The following is a 17,283-nucleotide window of genomic DNA, read 5'->3' on the forward strand; positions in this document are numbered from 1 at the left end:
TATCATCCTCAATGGCTTGTAGATCGCTTTCTGAAAAGCTCTGCTTCCTACTTTCTTAAATGTATTTAAAGGGTGTGACTTATCAGCAGATTTGGTTTAGGATGCAGAGGGCATTAGTAATGTAAGACATAAAGAAAATTTAGCTGAATATAAGGAAACCTCTGTAGCAGGGGGAATAGTTCGTTATGGAAAGCAGCATATACCTTTTGTATGGGACACTTTTTTGTCCTTGTTTTATGAAATCGAAGAAGTACTACAGTGAAGAAAGCATAGGTAGGCAAATACTGTTAATCACCTGCTTTATTTATTTGACACGCCCCCGCCTTTCCTCCTGCCCCACAAGCGGGGCGATGCTTCATGGGACTGGCAGTGTGCAAGGCTGCCCGAGGCAAGCTGGAGTTCTCCAGGCCACTTTATGGTATTTTCAGTGACTTGTTGAAAGATCTTGAACTCCTTCATGCCTACTTACATGGTTTAGTAAACCTTCTGTCTTTATTAATGTTTCCAGTGTCTTTTCTTTAAACACAATCAGATGTGTTATTGAAAGAAATAACCCAGACTTGTAGCTTTATATAATTCCTTATATTTCTTTTATAGTTTGCTTAGTTGCATCCATAACGGCGCTTTATAGTTTTGATTTCTGATCATCTGCGGGTGCTCGTATTCTGTGGTTGATTTGTTTCCCTCTCTTGTTTGTATGCACTTTGACCACCAGGCCAGGACTTGAATGTTATTGCTTCCCTCTTAAAAAAGAAAAAAAAATACTGTTCCGCTCCCTTATATTCTCCGTGATGTTTGACTTGTCTAATACTGCTTTTCATGTTTCCGTGTGTCTGCGTAACATGTGCTGTGTCATCCTCACTGCCACATGTGTTGCCAAGCATTTTCCCTCTGTGTAATTGTTTTCCTTTGGAACACAACATTTTCTTGGAAACATCCGAGTGACAGGTTTTCAGAATTTCTCAAAAATATGCAAATCATCTTCTTCCTGCATTTGTTCTTGGGTCTGCGTCCTCATTATGCGTATAACAAATTAGAGGGAGACTGTCTGAGATGGTTTGGACTCAAACTTGACAGGGTTGAGTCTTTCTGCAGGTTTCGATGGGTACGGAGCCCGTAGGTATACTGTTGTTAACAAATGTTACATAATCTTCTGTCGCAGGCATTTGACTTCGTTGTTTCTGAATTTGCTTGCCACGGGACACAACTGTGTTCTCTGTGGCGCGAGTTCTCCTACAGCAGTCCTTGCTGCAGGGTACGTACAGCATCCTTTTCAGCAACCTTTCAGCTTCTTTCAGTAGTCTACTATTTACAGCTTGATTGAGTCCTTGTTCTTCAAAGGAAAATGCGCCGTACACTCACGTACAGCAGAAATAAGTGTTCAAAAGGCTTTTTTAATGCCAAGTTTTATATGTGGGAAAGGGTAGGTTTTACAAAAGAAGTGTAGTTATGTTTGCTGAATGATTTTTTAGGTACATTGATGCAGTAAACTGAGGTATGAACCTTCGTGGAAACTAAACTTTGAAGCATAACTGGGTGAAGTTCTAACTTCTGTTTGAATTCATGCTGTGCCCTTCCTTTTAAGTGAGCTAATGCTAATTGACAGCAGTAAGGGTTTCCTGAGAAAAGAGGGGAACGTTAGTGAGAAAATAGTGCTATGTAGCTTGCAGAGAGCTTAATTAGTGACTGAAATGGTAAAGATACTGAACTCCATCTCAGTCGTCTGTAGGAAAAAACAAAGCAGTTGGAGAGGAAGGAATACTTTGTGTTTACCTTCTTCAAAGCTGCTAGTAGCCTGCTCTTTTAAAGAAGCAGTACATGAATATTAGGATATTAGAATCTGCAGAAATAAATCTGGTTTTGATTATGCCCTACAGTTCCATGATGTATATCTGTGTCTATGTACACAGTAAATGTTAGTATTAAAATAGTTGAGGAACCTGAATCTGATTGAAAGAAGCCAACAAAACAGCCAAGACCAGTCCTCAGCTTTCTTAAAAATCTAACTTTTGTTTGTAATAAGACAGAAATTTTGTGGGTGAAGAGAGCGTCGCGTTTGCTTCAAGGTAGTCAGTGGATACCTGGTAGCATGCAGCAAAACATTCTGGATGATCCTGATTTCTCTCATGTAACAGGATTTCAAATGGATGTCAGAGGAGAACATGCGGAGATACTTGGGTCTCTGCTAAAAGGCTCTTTCTTGCAAATTGGAGTGAAAACTTGTTTCAAGTGATGTTTGGTGGTCTTAAAGCTCCTGAAAAAGTCTGTGGAGAAACTTGGGAGCAGCAGTGCAGTGACATTCATAAAACATGCAGAATGAGCCTTCTGGGGGTCTGCAGATTTTATACCACAGCCGTGTTCCAGTTCCTCTGCTGTCTGCGTGTCTGCCTGCTTGTCTCTGCAAGTCCATAGGGCATGCTTGGCTGAATGTGTACTTTCTTTTTTCACCTAGGTTTTTCTCTGGTGGATGCTCTTGTACACTCCCTTTTGTGTCTCTGGCCTGTCCCTCTCCTTGCATCGCCCAGCGCTGCTGTTAGTCCTACAGAGGACAACGCTTGAGAAGTTGAGTCGCTTCCGCAACTGTTGGCTGCTCTGGGAATTAGTTTGTGTTTTTGAGTGCACAGATCGAGGTCTGGTAGTATCCAGTGAGAGCAACTGTGACTTGCTTGGTTTATTTTGAGGATTTTCCAGGAGAGGCAAGTGTATTAAGTGAACGTGTTGTAAATGAAAGAAGGGAATTTTATTTTGTGTGTGAGCATAGCAAACTGATGATGATTTCCTGGTTACGGGATGGTGTTCTGGACGCTTGCTTCTTCCTTACAGTAGGAGTTGTGATTACTTGGGAGAAGGGTTGCGTCCAACTGGGTGAACAGCAGGAACACAATTGCCACCTACATGGGTGGGGTTGTAGTAGACATGACTGTTGTAGCATAACACCTCCCCCTTGTTTACAGGCACATTCTGAGCTCGCAGACGGAAAAACGGAGGCGGGGAGACGTGGAGAAGCGTAGGTGCCTGGCTTGGGTAGAAAACGGTCTGTGGCCACCTTTGTGGACTTGTGGCCAATCTTGGTGGGTTTGGGCACCGAGTGTGCCGCTGCAGGGCAAGCGAGGGCATGTGTCAGAGGGAAGAGTTAAATGGCCAGTTTCCAAGGGCCAGTCACCTGTCCCCTAGTCATGGCTCGGTCAGCAAAAGCTTGTCTTCGGCTGTGTTGTGGTGCACGTAAGAGCATCTGACTTCTGCTGAACGAATCCTGCACTTGCTTGATTTCACTGACTCTAAAATGTGTCTGTATAGAAGAAAAAAAATGTATTTTAAGAATGTGGACGTGTACGTGTTATGACAGCTTTCAACACTGGGTGGTGACGGTTAGGACAAGCAAAAGCAAAACCATTCCTTAAGGCTACCTTAAACAACTTTTTCCTTACTGGATGTGAATCATCTGATAAACTTCTGCTCTTTTAACATGTAGAGTCTTGTGCATAATGATACCTGTATTTTTTAAGAGCTATTGATGAGGTGATGGCTTTTTCATCTGCTTCCTCTCGTACCATCCTGTGTGTAACTTCAGCCTATGAAGACAGCTATTTTTCTGAGAAGGGGAAGACAGGTTTTAGTCCCCGCCTTGATGGATCGAGAATTAAAGATCTCATGAAAATACCTATTTCCCTATCAGTACTTCGGTAGAAGGAGGCACTATTTCAAATCGGTTATAATTATAACGGTCACTATAGCCCTTGAGAAGCATGTTCAGGTTGAGAAGCCTACCGAAAACTGAACTTACTCCATGGCGTAGCAAAGAAAACGGGTGGGATGAGGAAGGACGGATAACAGTGTTTCACTGAAAAAGAAGAAAGTGAGATTTGGGGTGTTGTCTGGATTTGTATTTATTCCATTTCCAGACATCTGAAGAAGCTCTTCTTCGGGGAATAGCCTGTGTTGTATTGCCATTGTTGTCAATTCCATGTGCTGAAAGATAAGGATATTGTTTTAAATTCCCCTGCTCTGTGATACTTTTTTTTTTTTTTTTTTAGATGAGGAAACTTTTTGATTCATGTTTGCTGGTGGTTTTTTAAGTGTGGTGTTCAATACTTAAAAAAATTTTGTTTGAATCTAAGCTTTTTCTTTCCTTTCCCTTCTGAAAGGACCCCCTGCCTTTTGTGGAAAGCTGTGTGTTGTATCTATTACCTTGGGATTTGTTTGTTTATTTTTAAACCTGAATTTCTTGTTAAGCTACTAAGCTCAAGGACCCGGGGCTTTTGGGGGAATAAACTGCCGCAGAGATCTGCGGGGAAGCGGCTGCCATGGGCAGCTTCGCCGTGCTCGGCGGGAGCGCCTGCGAGGAGGTGACCTGAGCGGAGCAGGGCCTGCCCGCCTCCCCCGGAGAGGCCTTGGGCCCGGGCAGGAGGTGCAGCCGCTGTCCCTGACCCACTGCCGGGCGCCTGGCCAAGGGGAAGGTGCGGCTGGGCCTGCGGGTAGGGAGAGCCTGTCACTGGGAGGTGGGAAGAAAGCTCCTCTCCTTGCAACAGGGGGTCAGGCGACTGAAAGGACAGCTTAGCGTAGGAAGCAATCCTGTTTTGGAACGAACAGGAGCCGCTGTGGGTATATGACAGGGATGGGTTTGCACAGAAATGTCTGGAAGCCTGATTGTTGCTTTGGCAGAATTGAGTACTTATTCCTGAAGACGCTCCACACAGCTTTCCTAATGACAGTGCTGCAGAAGGAGCATGCTGAAATCTGGAAAGAAGTAACTTGGCTCCGACTCCTCTGGTTATAAAGCGTGGCACCCGTCTTCTGTAGCCTTGGCAACTGGCTGCGGCTTGGGCAGGCGATAGGTGAGTTAATCACACAAAGACATTCCTTACCAAGTGGAGGCCTCTTGGTTACCAAGTGCAGTGTTAGCTTTGGGAAGAATAATTTCTTAGGCACCCTTACTTTCACCATTTTTAACTTTGATATTTCTAATTTCAGTGACTTACTCTAGGTGTAGTAGACAATTTAGATTATTCTTATGTCTCCTACTAGCTACATGGGGAAACTCCAGCTGTGTGCCATTGATCTAAGTATTTTCAGTTACTGTTTCCTACAATAGAGCATATAAACAATAAACAACATGTATTCTGTTTCTACGGGAATGACCATGTGTCCATGGAAATTTTTCAAGTCAGTGCAACTGATTCTTCCTTAAAAAAACCCAAAGAAACAAAGCAAAACAAAAACCCCTGGGCCTGGAATTGCTTTCTAACCACTGCCTTACCTTTTGGGAGAGCAGCTATGTTGTGTAAGGAGTTGGCAGCTCTTAACTCTTTCCCAGACGGGCTGCTTTGATTTGCTTAGTGATCTTGGCAGAGTCTGTGTTTTCCTCCACGTGGAGAGAATTATACTTTTTACAGCTTAATGTTTGTGAAAGTTATTTTTGTTAGATGGGAGCGCTCTTTAGAAGTGTGTTGCTTATATTAGTGTTCAGAATAATACAGTGACTGTATCTGAAGAATTTACACAGGGGGACGGACATCTTTCAGGGTGAGAGCTACCAGCTCATGCACTTAGAGTCTCTGCTTACCCGTATGCTTTTAACTCTCAGACTGTGTCGAACAGCCTTCAGATACCTCTTAATGCTGAGTTGAAACCCAGTACTGTACTGTCCTGGAGCACTTCAGTTTTCTGAATTCGAGTTGGCTGGACTGATAGCATGTCCCCTTTCAAACCATTAGCCCGCTGTGTTCAAGGGGTCTCATGGTCATCTTCATGGGAAGTCATACTGGGGAGTAGAACAGCATTTGTGAAATTGTCTATAGCTCTTGAATAGCTGGGCTCTGGGGCTTCTCATCCTGCCCCAGAGCCTGGCAGAAGTGCTCATTTCTCTGCCCATGGCACCTGTAACCTCCGAGCATGGGACTGAAGCTTCCTTGGCCGTCTTTCACTGTCCTAAGTTGGTGGTTACTTTATTTGTCTTTAGACCTGCTGCGTGGTGGTATGTCAAAGGAGCACAAGGTTGTGGAATGCTTGCTTCCTGAATTCGTAACATTGGATTTGTTACCTCCGAATTAAAGTGAACTGACTGAGACAGGCTTATTTTAGTGAGTGGGAATTTGACTGGAAAATAATTGTCTTTTTGGTATTGTAAGAGCTGAAGAAAGTAATGCCTGGCTCGCACGCTGTCTCTCTTTAGAACAGAAATGTTGTGACTACTCAGTTTTATAAATAGAAATGCTCAAGTTAAATCTCATCAGTGCAGATTTTGAACACGTACAACTTAATTTTACCTGCTGTCCTTCTGATGCTGTGATTGTCACAGGGAAAATGGCGTTTAAATGCAGCAACTACTGATTTGATTTCCAAAAAGTAGCTTGAACTTTTATTTTAGTTTCTGTGTTGACGTGTTGGCGGTTGGAAACTAAGATCATACTCTGATGTGTCTATTCTTAGCAGGATGTTATCATTTGAAGCCCCATATTATTGTTTGAAGGCTTGAAATGTTTGCTTTTCTGGAATTTGGTTCTTGCCTTACAGTGTTTCTGTGTATCGGGGTTTAAAAAGAGGTGCAGCAGGACCTGCAGAGAAAGGAGACAAGGAGGTACAGAACTAAAGCCTGGGGACTTGTCTGATAAATTTACTTGCTGGCCTTTGGCAATGAGTTGCTGCCTCAGTTTCCCTGTGTCTAACAAGATGCTGATGATGCCTACTTCAAAGATACTGTCAGGATTAATTAAAGCTTGCAAAGGCCTTTGAAGATGAAAAAGCAGGCGTTGAAATATAAAAAGTTTCCATGCCCCAGGTAAATGTTCTGTGTACTGTCTTGAGTTTGACTTTTTCAGAATGTCTTGAGCACTTACAAATATTTTGAAGGTTTTATTTCAGTTGGACCATGGTCGTGAACGCTTCTGGGAGACGCTGAGTGGTATAGCTATACTTGCAGAAGTTGGTTACTCGCACGTTCCCCCACAGAAAGAAAGATGATATCCCACGGCCTCAGCATTATATACCAGTTAGAAGAATATAGGTGGCAGGTGTATCCTGCAAACGGTGCCACTGCAGCATTTTCTGTTTATTTTTCCCCAGGGCAAGTTTCTGTCCTTTCCAGTGTTTGATAAAACGGTCCACTGATGAGCCTTGTATCAAATGATTTACAGTAATTGCAGTACTGTGTTCGTGAGCCTACAGGTAGCCTGAAACAGATTGGAGGAGCAGTGCTCTTTGTTTTCCATGGAAGTTGAATGCCTGTGGTGTTTAAAAATAAAATCTTAATTTCTTGTGAAACCTGTCGGTTTGGTAGGTGATGTGCAAGTAGGTGTGCAAGGCAAAAAAAAAAAAGGTTTTCAGATTCTCACACCATCTCCAGGGTGGCGTCTCCTCTTCTTCTTCATCGGTTTTGCCAATGGCATAGCAGTCGCATCCTTTATAAGTACTGCATTAGTTTAACATGCTGTAATGAATTGTTAGTGAATTATGGGATAACTTGGTCTGGTTTTGTTCACTCAAGAGGAATTTGAGGAAGACTTTGGAGCACTGTCAATATTTCAGTGGTTTAGGTTGTGGTGCTGCTGCAGAATGGATAGGTTGGCAGCCTGGGTAGAGGCAGGATTTGGGCTTCGATCTGCATCCCTGTGTTTGCTTGTGAAGCAAGCTAGATTCAAGGGCAAGGTTTTTTGCTTGTCAGTTTGAGCTGTGTTAGACACAACAGTTGGTAAGAGCTTGAGGTTAGTTCTGTGGTAAGAACAAGCTGTGAAGTTTTAAGTGTTATGCATAAGGAGCCTAAACTTTTCTGTTTTAATTCAAGTTTCCCTGGATATGCAGCAGAGTTGACAGAAATAGATAAAAAGCTCCATTGAAAGACTCCAGTGCACAAATAGTTGGGTGTGAGGAGGTCTAAGCCAGGCCAGCCTAAGTGCTTCTCTTAGGAGCACGAAGGTTTAAGTGGCTTCTTTCCCGCAGTTAACAAGAAGCGTATCAAGAATTTAGGCTGAGTATTTAGCTGCTTTGATTGTAAAAGATCTGCCAGTGCTGCGTTTGAAGCTGAAGTGGGCTGTTGAGGCAGCTTGGTAGGTGTGGCGTAAGCAGGATGCCTGAAAATTTTCCTTTCTTCTGGAGACATCATCTTGCTAACCTAAGACAGAACAGCCTGCAGAATCCGCATCATTAAAAACCCTCCCTGTCAGCAGATGACTAGATAAAATGACAGCTTTGGAGGAAAATTTGTGTTCTTGCTTACAAGCAAGTTGTGACGTCTTTGTGAGGCCAAGCGGCGTGTGGGCTTCTGACAGTGGGAAGCGCTTTTTGTGGCTCCGAGGTGTGGCTTCCTAGCCAGGCTTCCAGACTCGTCCCAGCTCAGTGAGTCAATCGCTTTAAACACGGCTCCTGATTTAGTGCTAGGTCGAACTGCATCTGGCACTGCTGTAGCAGTACTTACCTATAAAAATAGAAGGGCATAATTTGCTAGCAATGTTGGATGTGGGAGTGAAGGGAGCAAAACGTCCTTGGAATTGCAAGAATTTTTTGAGAAGTCAGTTCTTCTTGGAGGACTAGAAATTGGTCGTGACTAATAGTGGGGATGATGCAACGTGTTCCCTATTTCGTGACCTTTTTGTGTCCAAGGAAAATGGGATCTCCAGTGTGGCATTTCTGAGGGTTTCTCTGTCCCCTTTCACTCCTGCATTAATGTGATGTTTTGAAACTGAAGGAGAGTTCAGAGACTCGTAACAGGGAAAGGCAGGTGCTGCCTATTAGCTCGGAGCTTTTTAAAATCCCGGGAGAAACTGCTCACAGATATAGCTAATTCTATTATGGCATGTAGGTGAAAATAAAATGTCATACTTGATCAAGACATCTACTATTGTGTGTATTGTTGGCCACCAGACAGAACTCTTTAAAGTTACTTTTTTCACTGAATGCTCAAGGAGTTGAGGTAATACATCTGGAACAAGAAGACTTTCTAAATCTGTCATGTGTAACAGACTGACATAATAGGAAAAAAAATTATTATTATTTTTTTTTTTTTAAGATGCCTTCAGCTCTGTGTTGGGAATCATAGGATAGCAGGAATAAAGCGCTGCTGTGGTCAGGGTTTAGGGAGGAAGCAGGATTACTTAGTAAGGTAACCATTTGAAGGGGTAGTTAACTGATGGTGCTAAGGCATAAATAAATGAGGATGTTTTTTGGTTAAATAATAGGAGAGCTTCTAAACTAATAAGGTAGTTGAAATAACGTTTGCAGCAACATTTACCGCTAGACTTCACAAGAGCAAATGTGTCCTATAAGGGTTTTGGCTTAGAGAAGCTGTATTAGGTTGTTGAGTCACTGAACTTTTCTTTCTATCAAGGAGTGTATGTGACCGTGCATGCGGGTAACTGGCTTCACGTATGGTGAACTGCATAAATGCATGGAATTCTGATATTTTATTGCCAAAATTGCAGATATTTCCATAGCACGCGACGACTAGCAGCCTGCATTGATCCTAATTACTTTTCCTTTTGGATGCCTGCCTGCCTTTCGTGTGAGACCATTTCCTGCTGTCTAGGATGGCTGTGCTGAATTTGAGAAGTAGTGATCAGAAAGGTAGCGGAGGCAAATATGGAACGGCTTATTTAGAATAGTTGATGAGACAAAATCATTGTGTATTCTGTTGTTACGGCTTTTGCCAGCTTATCGGAAGAAACCCCTTGTTTCTGGGAAGGGGGTAGCAGGGATTAAGTGATACCTAATGATTTTCCAGTGTGTTGTGCATTCTCTGCTTCCTTGACCGTAGAAGATCTCTGCTGGGTATTCAGCAGATCTGCAACGACTTGGTTTGTTATCTGGCAAACTCCCGATCTGGGGTGGATACGGTGTGAATTCCTACCCAGAGTTTTCTCAGAATAAACTATTCTATTTAGGGAGTTCCTTCACCATGCTTTCCTTGTGCCTTGTTCTCCAACCCTCATCCTTTCTGTTGGCTTACCCTTTTTGCTAAAATCCAAACAGTTTCTTGGTTTAGTTATTTCATAACCTTTTTCCAGTTACTGCTTTGTATGTTTCTATGCCATCTTCTCCTCCCGAACAAAGATCTTCTGCTGAAGCTGTAAGTGGGGCGCTGCCCTTCGTGATCTAAATCCTCTTGGTAAGTGCTCCCTCTGTCTGGACAGAGCTTTCCTCATCACACTCAGGGAGCTCCACGCACCCAGTAGTAGTCTCTATAATGAGGTTGTAGATCTTGCCTCGGACGACTGCACCAGACCAGTTACAGCAGTTAAGCTTTTCAGTCTTTGTCACTGTATGAAAATGACAGTATTGCGAAAGAGAAGCTGATGTATGTTAGGTTTTGAAACAGGGTGAAAGGAGGACTTAAGTTTTAGGAATTGGGGATTCTGTGTACGCAGCGGCGGGGTGGGTGGGGAGGAATCGCTTATTTTCCTTTCTCATTTATGATGAATGAATGACCTGAGCTTTGGAGTGGTGGCAAGTCTGTGAAACCTTTGGTTTGTTTTTCGTGAAGGTATTAGGAGTTGGTTTCCCTCATCGTCTAGTTATGATGGAGTGCGAACAAAATCTTGTGAGCAAGTTGGGAAGTGCTGTGCTTGTGTTTAGAATGTGTTGTTTTTCTTCTGCTTCCACTGACACGCGTAGAAAGATAAGGATACCAGTCTCTCTTGCTCTTCAGTTGTGAATATTACCTTACGTCAGCCCTGTCCGTGCAGCCATACACCAAAGCAATTGCCAGGTGTTTTAAGTTGTAATTTTACCGCCTGTGTTGGCATAGTGGCTATAAAGTGGATATGTTACTGAAGAGAAAAACTTGAGTCTTTAAGTAGTCAGTGAAAAGATTTGGGGGTTTGTTTGTGGTTTTTTTTTCGTTTGTTGTTTTGTTTTGTTTTTTAGTTGCTTTTTCTTCAGAGTTGGTTTGAACTTGGCCTGGCAACAAATGCAGGTGGCTGGAGGGGTGGGAGGTGAAGGGAACTCCCTGAGCCGCAAAAGCTGCTCACTCCCACTGGGAGGCAATTATTTTATTTAAGATTTCAATCTGGTATCCTTGCTTAGGGTGAAATGCAAATGACTGGGTGCATGTTAGAAGTGTCCTGTAACAGAATATATGGAAGCCATATGTTTCTTCTTACTACTTCTGGCTCTTAGTTGCGTTTAGTAGCTGACTGCCTTAGTATTGTTCTGGTGTCTGTGTGAATGTCCGTGGCCTGTTGAAGTGTATCATCCCACTATCCCTGTTTAGTCCAGCTGAGTGCTTCTTCACGAGGGTTAGAAAACAGGATTACTCCGGAGACCTACGGGAGGGGGAGGGTGCTGCTGCTCCCTTGTAGCAAGGGAGAGTCAGAGTAGGACCGGGACCATGTAAATGTCTAACCAGCCGGACCTGTGGGATCTGTTCAATACGCAAAGATGCGCCTGCAAAGATGTTGTTACCTGCTCAAAAGAATTTGGGGAACTCATGGTTTATCTCCAGTTTCAGTATGTTTTCTTCATCCGTTGCTCTTGTTCGGGTCTAAACTGAGACTGAATGTAACTGTTAGGCAGTTTTGTCATGTGCTTGGCAAATGACGTGTTCTTGATCACCTGTCATGATGTGTTTTGGAAAGAACAATTTTTGTTGTGTTCTTAGGTGCACATTGTGTCTCTGCTAGAGCTGTTGGCGTTCAGGATTGTAGATATGAGTCATCTTCATTAATTTTCTGTTGATGGCTGTAGTGTGGTGTGGTGGGGAAAATGAGGCACAGAATTAAGTTTCTTAGAGTGCTTTTGTGTGACAGTGTAGCTATGCTAGCATTGCCCCAAAGATAAGCTACAACCCTTGCGTGTTCAAACATGCAGTTTAAATATTGAGTGAGCTGGGGAGAACCCTTACGCCCCACTAACAAAAAATTCTGTTCGGTCCTGTAGGGCGATGGTGAAAAATTGGCAGTCTTTTATATAAAGAAATGAGAACTGGATAATATTTGTAATGAAAATTCGGCTGTCTGGGTTTCACACCTTTCCACTTTCTTTCATTGGAATTCAGAGCTCAGTTTTCTTTTCTGACAGAAATCTTTTCTCAGCTCATACACTAAAACATTCACAAATATTGGTTCATTTGACACTTTCCTGCAAATATTTAATTTACCTGTCATGTTTCTGACATGTTAGGGGTTAATGTGCCATCCAGGCTGACTGCCATCTTTTAAAATTCAAATGTCTAAACTTTTCTCTAAGTCAGTCCGTGTTTTTCAAACAAAATTATAGGTAAGAAAATTACCTCCATGTAAGTTGTAAAAGTTGTCATCCTTATTTCTTGCCTAACTGGTGGACTGAAAGGTCTGTATGCTGTGAAACCGGGGGGAAAATGACATAGAAAATTTGTGGAAAATGTGGAATAGTATCAGTCTTCAGCTAGAGTGTTGGTGTATTTCTGAGCAACTGTATTGTAAAAACTAAGTTGCTAAACAATGCCAGATACTGGAAAAGTTATTTTATGTTGGTAGCTAAGATGATATTCTGAATTAGCTAGGCCTGCAGCAAGTACGCTTTCCTAAATCACAGCAGCTTGTTTTTGAGGAATTAATAGTAACTACTTAACACATCATAGCTGATGTGAAAAGACAGGGGTCTGAACAGGCTGCCCCTACCTTCTTGTTACACTTACGCAGGTGTGATGGCATTTCATGTCTCGTGAAGGTGGGTGTTAGAAAAAGAACATGGGTTTTTCTGTTTAAATAAATAGTATCTTTAATTACCATGACAAGCTTCATGATTGTTCAGAGTAAAGAAGGTTTCTGTGTGGCTGGGCTGCTGTCCTTGATATGTGGCTGTCCAAGTTCTGGCGAAGGACATGTTTTTGGTCTCGTCTTGCCCGTGATCCAGTTTGCTGAGAGAGGGAAGGGAGTCTGAGCATTCCCAGTTGTCCGGCTGGCTTAAAAGTAGGGTGAGCAGATGAGAAGGCAGGGTAGTGGAGAATCATTTAATTGTTTAAAACAAGTCAAAGCACCTGTTACTTTTGCATCCCAGTTTTTGTTAAATAACCTTTTTCAACGTGAAAATGTGGGAGTGGGGCAAGTATTAATGTTAATCTTGTGCTTACGTGTGACTTGTCCGCTCCTTTCTTTTTCCCTTCTCTTCCCACAAGTTCTCTAAATATTTCCTCTCCCTTTCGCAGTGGTAGTCGCTCTTCCAAAACCTTCAAACCAAAGAAGAATATTCCAGAGGGGTCTCACCAGTATGAGCTGCTAAAACATGCCGAAGCCACACTTGGAAGCGGTAATCTCCGGATGGCTGTTATGCTTCCAGAGGGCGAAGACTTAAATGAGTGGGTTGCAGTTAACAGTAAGTCGGCTAACCTTTTTCGTAAGGGGGGTGTTGAATGTGGTCTGACACTTGTGGGAGGACAACTGTGCCTACCCCCTCCTTTCTAGAGGGGTAGGCTCTTTGGTCCTACAGGCACCACTCTGCTGCGGTTGGGAGAGGTGAATGTAGTATCGTTTAGAGCTGACAGATGCAGAGCGTCTCACCGAGACAAAAACTCCTTAATCTCCTTATGCCAAAAATATGTTCCTGTTAACAAAATAATTCTTACTCTTAGTGGTTAAAGTCTGAGCACTTGATCACAAACAAGTGCTGAAGTAGAAATGTCACTGTTGTTTTAAGAAAGTAGCCTGTTGGTGCCATCTTAATATGTTTAACCTAGCTCTTTTTCAGCTAGGGTTGTTACCCAGTGGTGTAGTCAAGCCTCTACAGGCTAAGCATAAAACCTTAATTTAGTTAAGTGTGAGGGCCAGGTCTAAAAGATGCTAAAGGCTACGGTCACGTATATGGCCTGGCTTTCCTTTTGCCTGTAACAAACCCAGAGATCGATCTTTGCAATTTTCCTAAAGTTAGTTCCTTCCTTTTGTTTCTACCAAGTTGTGAGCCTTTGCTCTGGTAAGTCTCTGATGTCATTATTTTAACTTCCTCTAAAGCTGTTAGTCCTAACTCTCTCCTTTCATGCTAGGTCAGGCCAAACAATGATACACAAATCACTGTTTTCTGATTGCTTGACCATGTTTCCTCCTCCTTCTTCTCCCTGCTGTATGAATTTGCTGCCTCCCTTCTGCTCTTAAAGAATGGATTAACCCAAGTCCTATCATGCTCCGTAGCCCGTGCAGAGTTTCGGCTGCCACAAACTCTGTGCCCTGTCTGGGTGTTTCTTCATCTTCGGTGTCTTTCGGCTTGGCGTGCTTCCGTGATAGTACAGTATTGTTTGTGCGCACATGGCACAATCGCTGCAGCGCAGTATAAATTATGCTCAAGATAAATGTCTTGTAATTGTTATCTGTCCATTTCTTCCTGCTCTTTGACATGTTTGGGAAGTGAAACTGTCACACTGACTTCAACCTTCTGGTTCTTAATTAGCCACACGGTGCTCTGGTATATGACTTGCCACTGCTTCCAGGGAATGTTGAAATTGCTGACACCGTTCTTGATGCAAGTTTATTCACACTGTATTGCAAAACTGTCTAGAAAAAAAGCCAGCCCGTTTTTATGAGTAAGCATTACTAAAGATGCTTCATATATTGCTGGCATCCTTCCCTTTTGGGGGTTCCTCCACTCCATGTCTCTTCTCTCCTGTGTGGCAGCGGTGTTTTTCCCTTCCCAGATGACTTAACTGCTAAATTAGCTGGGTGGCAAAAGGCAGCGAAGCACTTTACAAAAGAGTGGGAGCTGCCTTTTGGTAACAGCTGCATTCTGTAATGAAATGGTCCTCGCCCATGCCTCCTGCAGCGAAGTGGGGTTTTAATGTTTTAATTTTTTTGTCTAGAAGTGATTAACTGATTACGTGCTCCCTTCATTTACAGCATCCCTCTACCACACCTAGTACCAGTTAATGGTAGCTGTGAGCCCCTTCTGTTGATTGAGGTATCTAATAAGGAAATAAAACGTGTGACTTCATGTCATGGGTTTTGCCCTTCACAATAGTGAGAGCACAGGAACAAATGTGCTCTGCTCTTCTACTTCCTCCTCGACTCTTAGCCTCACTGATGTCTCGCGGTAATGAGTTGATGTACATGTAGATTTTTCAAATACGTTTTGAAAATAAAAAAAGGTGAGAAGTGTATGACCAGTTTGTTTGAGTTTCATTTGAAATCTCCTTGATTTGAAAATAACAAAAAATAATTTCAGAGGTAGATCTTGCCCATATCTTTGTAATAGAACACCAGACGGTGTGCACTTCTTTGAGTAGAAAAGCACTTGGAAAAAAATCATCTAAGCCCTCGAAACTTAAGAACAATGAGTAAAAAGAGGAAATGAGAAAATGCAGAGACACTGTACAGCTCTGCACATGTTGGAAAGGAGGTTCTTGCGTTTTTCTTGTTTGTCACACGCTGCTGGCTTTGGTGGATGGGTGGTGCGTCCCATGGCCTTTTGAGACTTGCAAGTGTGGGATTCACAATAGTCGCTCATCTTGTCGAAGTCTGTGGGGGTTTTTTGAACATGCTTGCCTCGAAGCAAACATTGGACTGTGGTTTGCACTGGGAGCAGGGAATGGAAACTTAATTAACAGTTCTTGTGTACACTTAAGAAACAAGGGTTATTATAACCGCTTCTTGCTGCCTTTGGTGTTAACTGCCTCCTCCCCCTGCCCAAACAAGCTTTAGGAGTCCTCCTGGTCCTCTGTAACTTTTTTAACAACCTTTCCCAATGTTGTGTTGCTGTTTTCTGCTTTTGCTGTGCGGGGGGAAGATTTTGTTGCTGGACATGAGCTGTGCTAGGTGCATGCCATACCAGTTTTTATTTGCTTCCCTTTTTTGATACCTGGGAAGTTGCATGACACAGTTGTAGCTCGTATCCTGCATCTGCTGAACAGTAGCTGTAACTTGCTGCCACGATGTTCGTGTAGTCTTTGATGTTTATTCTCTGGTAAAATCAGTGAGGGGAGCTGCAGTATTTAACCCTCCCTTTCCTTCAGCCATCAGTTACTTTCACAGTATGTGGTATCTGCTAGTGCTTACATTTAGGATGTCAATCTCCGTTTCATTACGGCAAAACTGTGTATCTCTGTAATAGAGTTAAGCAAGGAACACCAAGTGATATGCTGGCTTGTCTTTGGCATGGCACCGGATTAAGAGGTGTGTATTGTTGGTGTTAATTCTACAGTGTCCTGCAGATTGGTTGTTTTCTTTGGTGTAAACTTGCCAACTAGAGAGAGCTGTTACTCATTAGGTGACACATAATACATCTTAAAAAGCAATAACAATAAAGTTTTTTCACAAAAAATATTCCAGGACCCTCTTCAGCCGTGTGCGCCTTACAGTTAAGGCTATAGGAAGCTTGTGTTGCCGTTACACTGCAGGGTGTTAATTGATGGTTTAAATGCTTTACAGCTGTCGACTTCTTCAACCAGATCAATATGCTTTATGGAACCATTACGGACTTCTGCACAGAGGAGAGCTGCGCTGTGATGTCTGCTGGCCCAAAGTAAGATTATTTTTTACACACTGTTGAGAGTGTGCAATTTTTGAGATGGTTTTGCATTTGAAAACTTGAGACTAGCTCAGTTGGGTGCCAAAGATAAGGTAACTTCTGTGGGTGGAAAGGATGTCTTCTCTTGTTACCTGTGGAGGGAAAAAAAATTTCAACCTTTGTTAAGGGAGTGGGGAATGGAAAGGTGGTTTTTTGGGGTGTGGTTTTGTTTGTCTGTTTGTGGGGTTTTGGGTTTTTTTCCTTCTTATTTAGCTGGGGAAGTTAAACTGATTATCAAAACTTTTTTCCTTTTTTTTTTCCTGAAATGTTAATGAGGGCTTCTTTAAACTAAGATTTGAAGTTTTTGTATGCAAGCGTTCAATTAGGGCTTACCAAAATCTTTCTTTTAGGTGTTTGAGTAGGTATTGTAGAAATAAGCTTGGCTTCAGTTTTTAGTAGTCGGTATAAGAATCCCCTACCCTGTCTCTCAGTTAAGTTTCACTTCTTTGATTTTTGCTTATGCTTTTGTACAGACATCCCACGTTTGTGTGTTTTCTTGCTTTCCAGCTGCTTAGTGTCTTCCAAAGAGGAAAATACTTGTCAGGGAGGGCACTGCTTCCTTTTAAATTACTGTAAAATCTTAAATAAATCAATTTCTAACAATCCTCTCCTCCGCTTCCTCCTCCTTTATAATGACAATTGTTGCTGTTGTCAGAAGCCAGTAGCTGCCAGCCTGTGTGGTGGAGAGCTGAGGACATGAAAAAGGGTGCTGCTGGGAGGGCTAGGTAGAGAGGGCAGGAGCTCTGCGAGGCGAAAGCAGCCAGACGGACCAAGAAAAGATTTGGCACTAGGTTCTTAAACTAAAAATGGACGCTGCTGAATGCCAGA

At 42.7% G+C, this 17,283-nt stretch overlaps 1 protein-coding gene across 2 annotated transcripts in view; it reads left to right on the forward strand.

Annotated features, from left to right (window-relative positions):
• Positions 1-17,283, forward strand: part of MOB1B (MOB kinase activator 1B) — a 41,262-nt gene that overhangs the window by 9,688 nt on the left and 14,291 nt on the right. For both annotated transcript variants that reach the window (XM_076337455.1, XM_076337454.1), the window contains exons 2-3: positions 13,115-13,281; positions 16,317-16,410. In XM_076337455.1, the coding sequence (XP_076193570.1) occupies positions 13,115-13,281; positions 16,317-16,410 (261 nt within the window). The remainder of the gene's footprint in view (positions 1-13,114; positions 13,282-16,316; positions 16,411-17,283) is intronic.

The sequence above is a fragment of the Aptenodytes patagonicus genome, chromosome 4, assembly GCF_965638725.1.
Source record: "Aptenodytes patagonicus chromosome 4, bAptPat1.pri.cur, whole genome shotgun sequence".
Classification (NCBI taxonomy): Eukaryota; Metazoa; Chordata; class Aves; order Sphenisciformes; family Spheniscidae; genus Aptenodytes; species Aptenodytes patagonicus.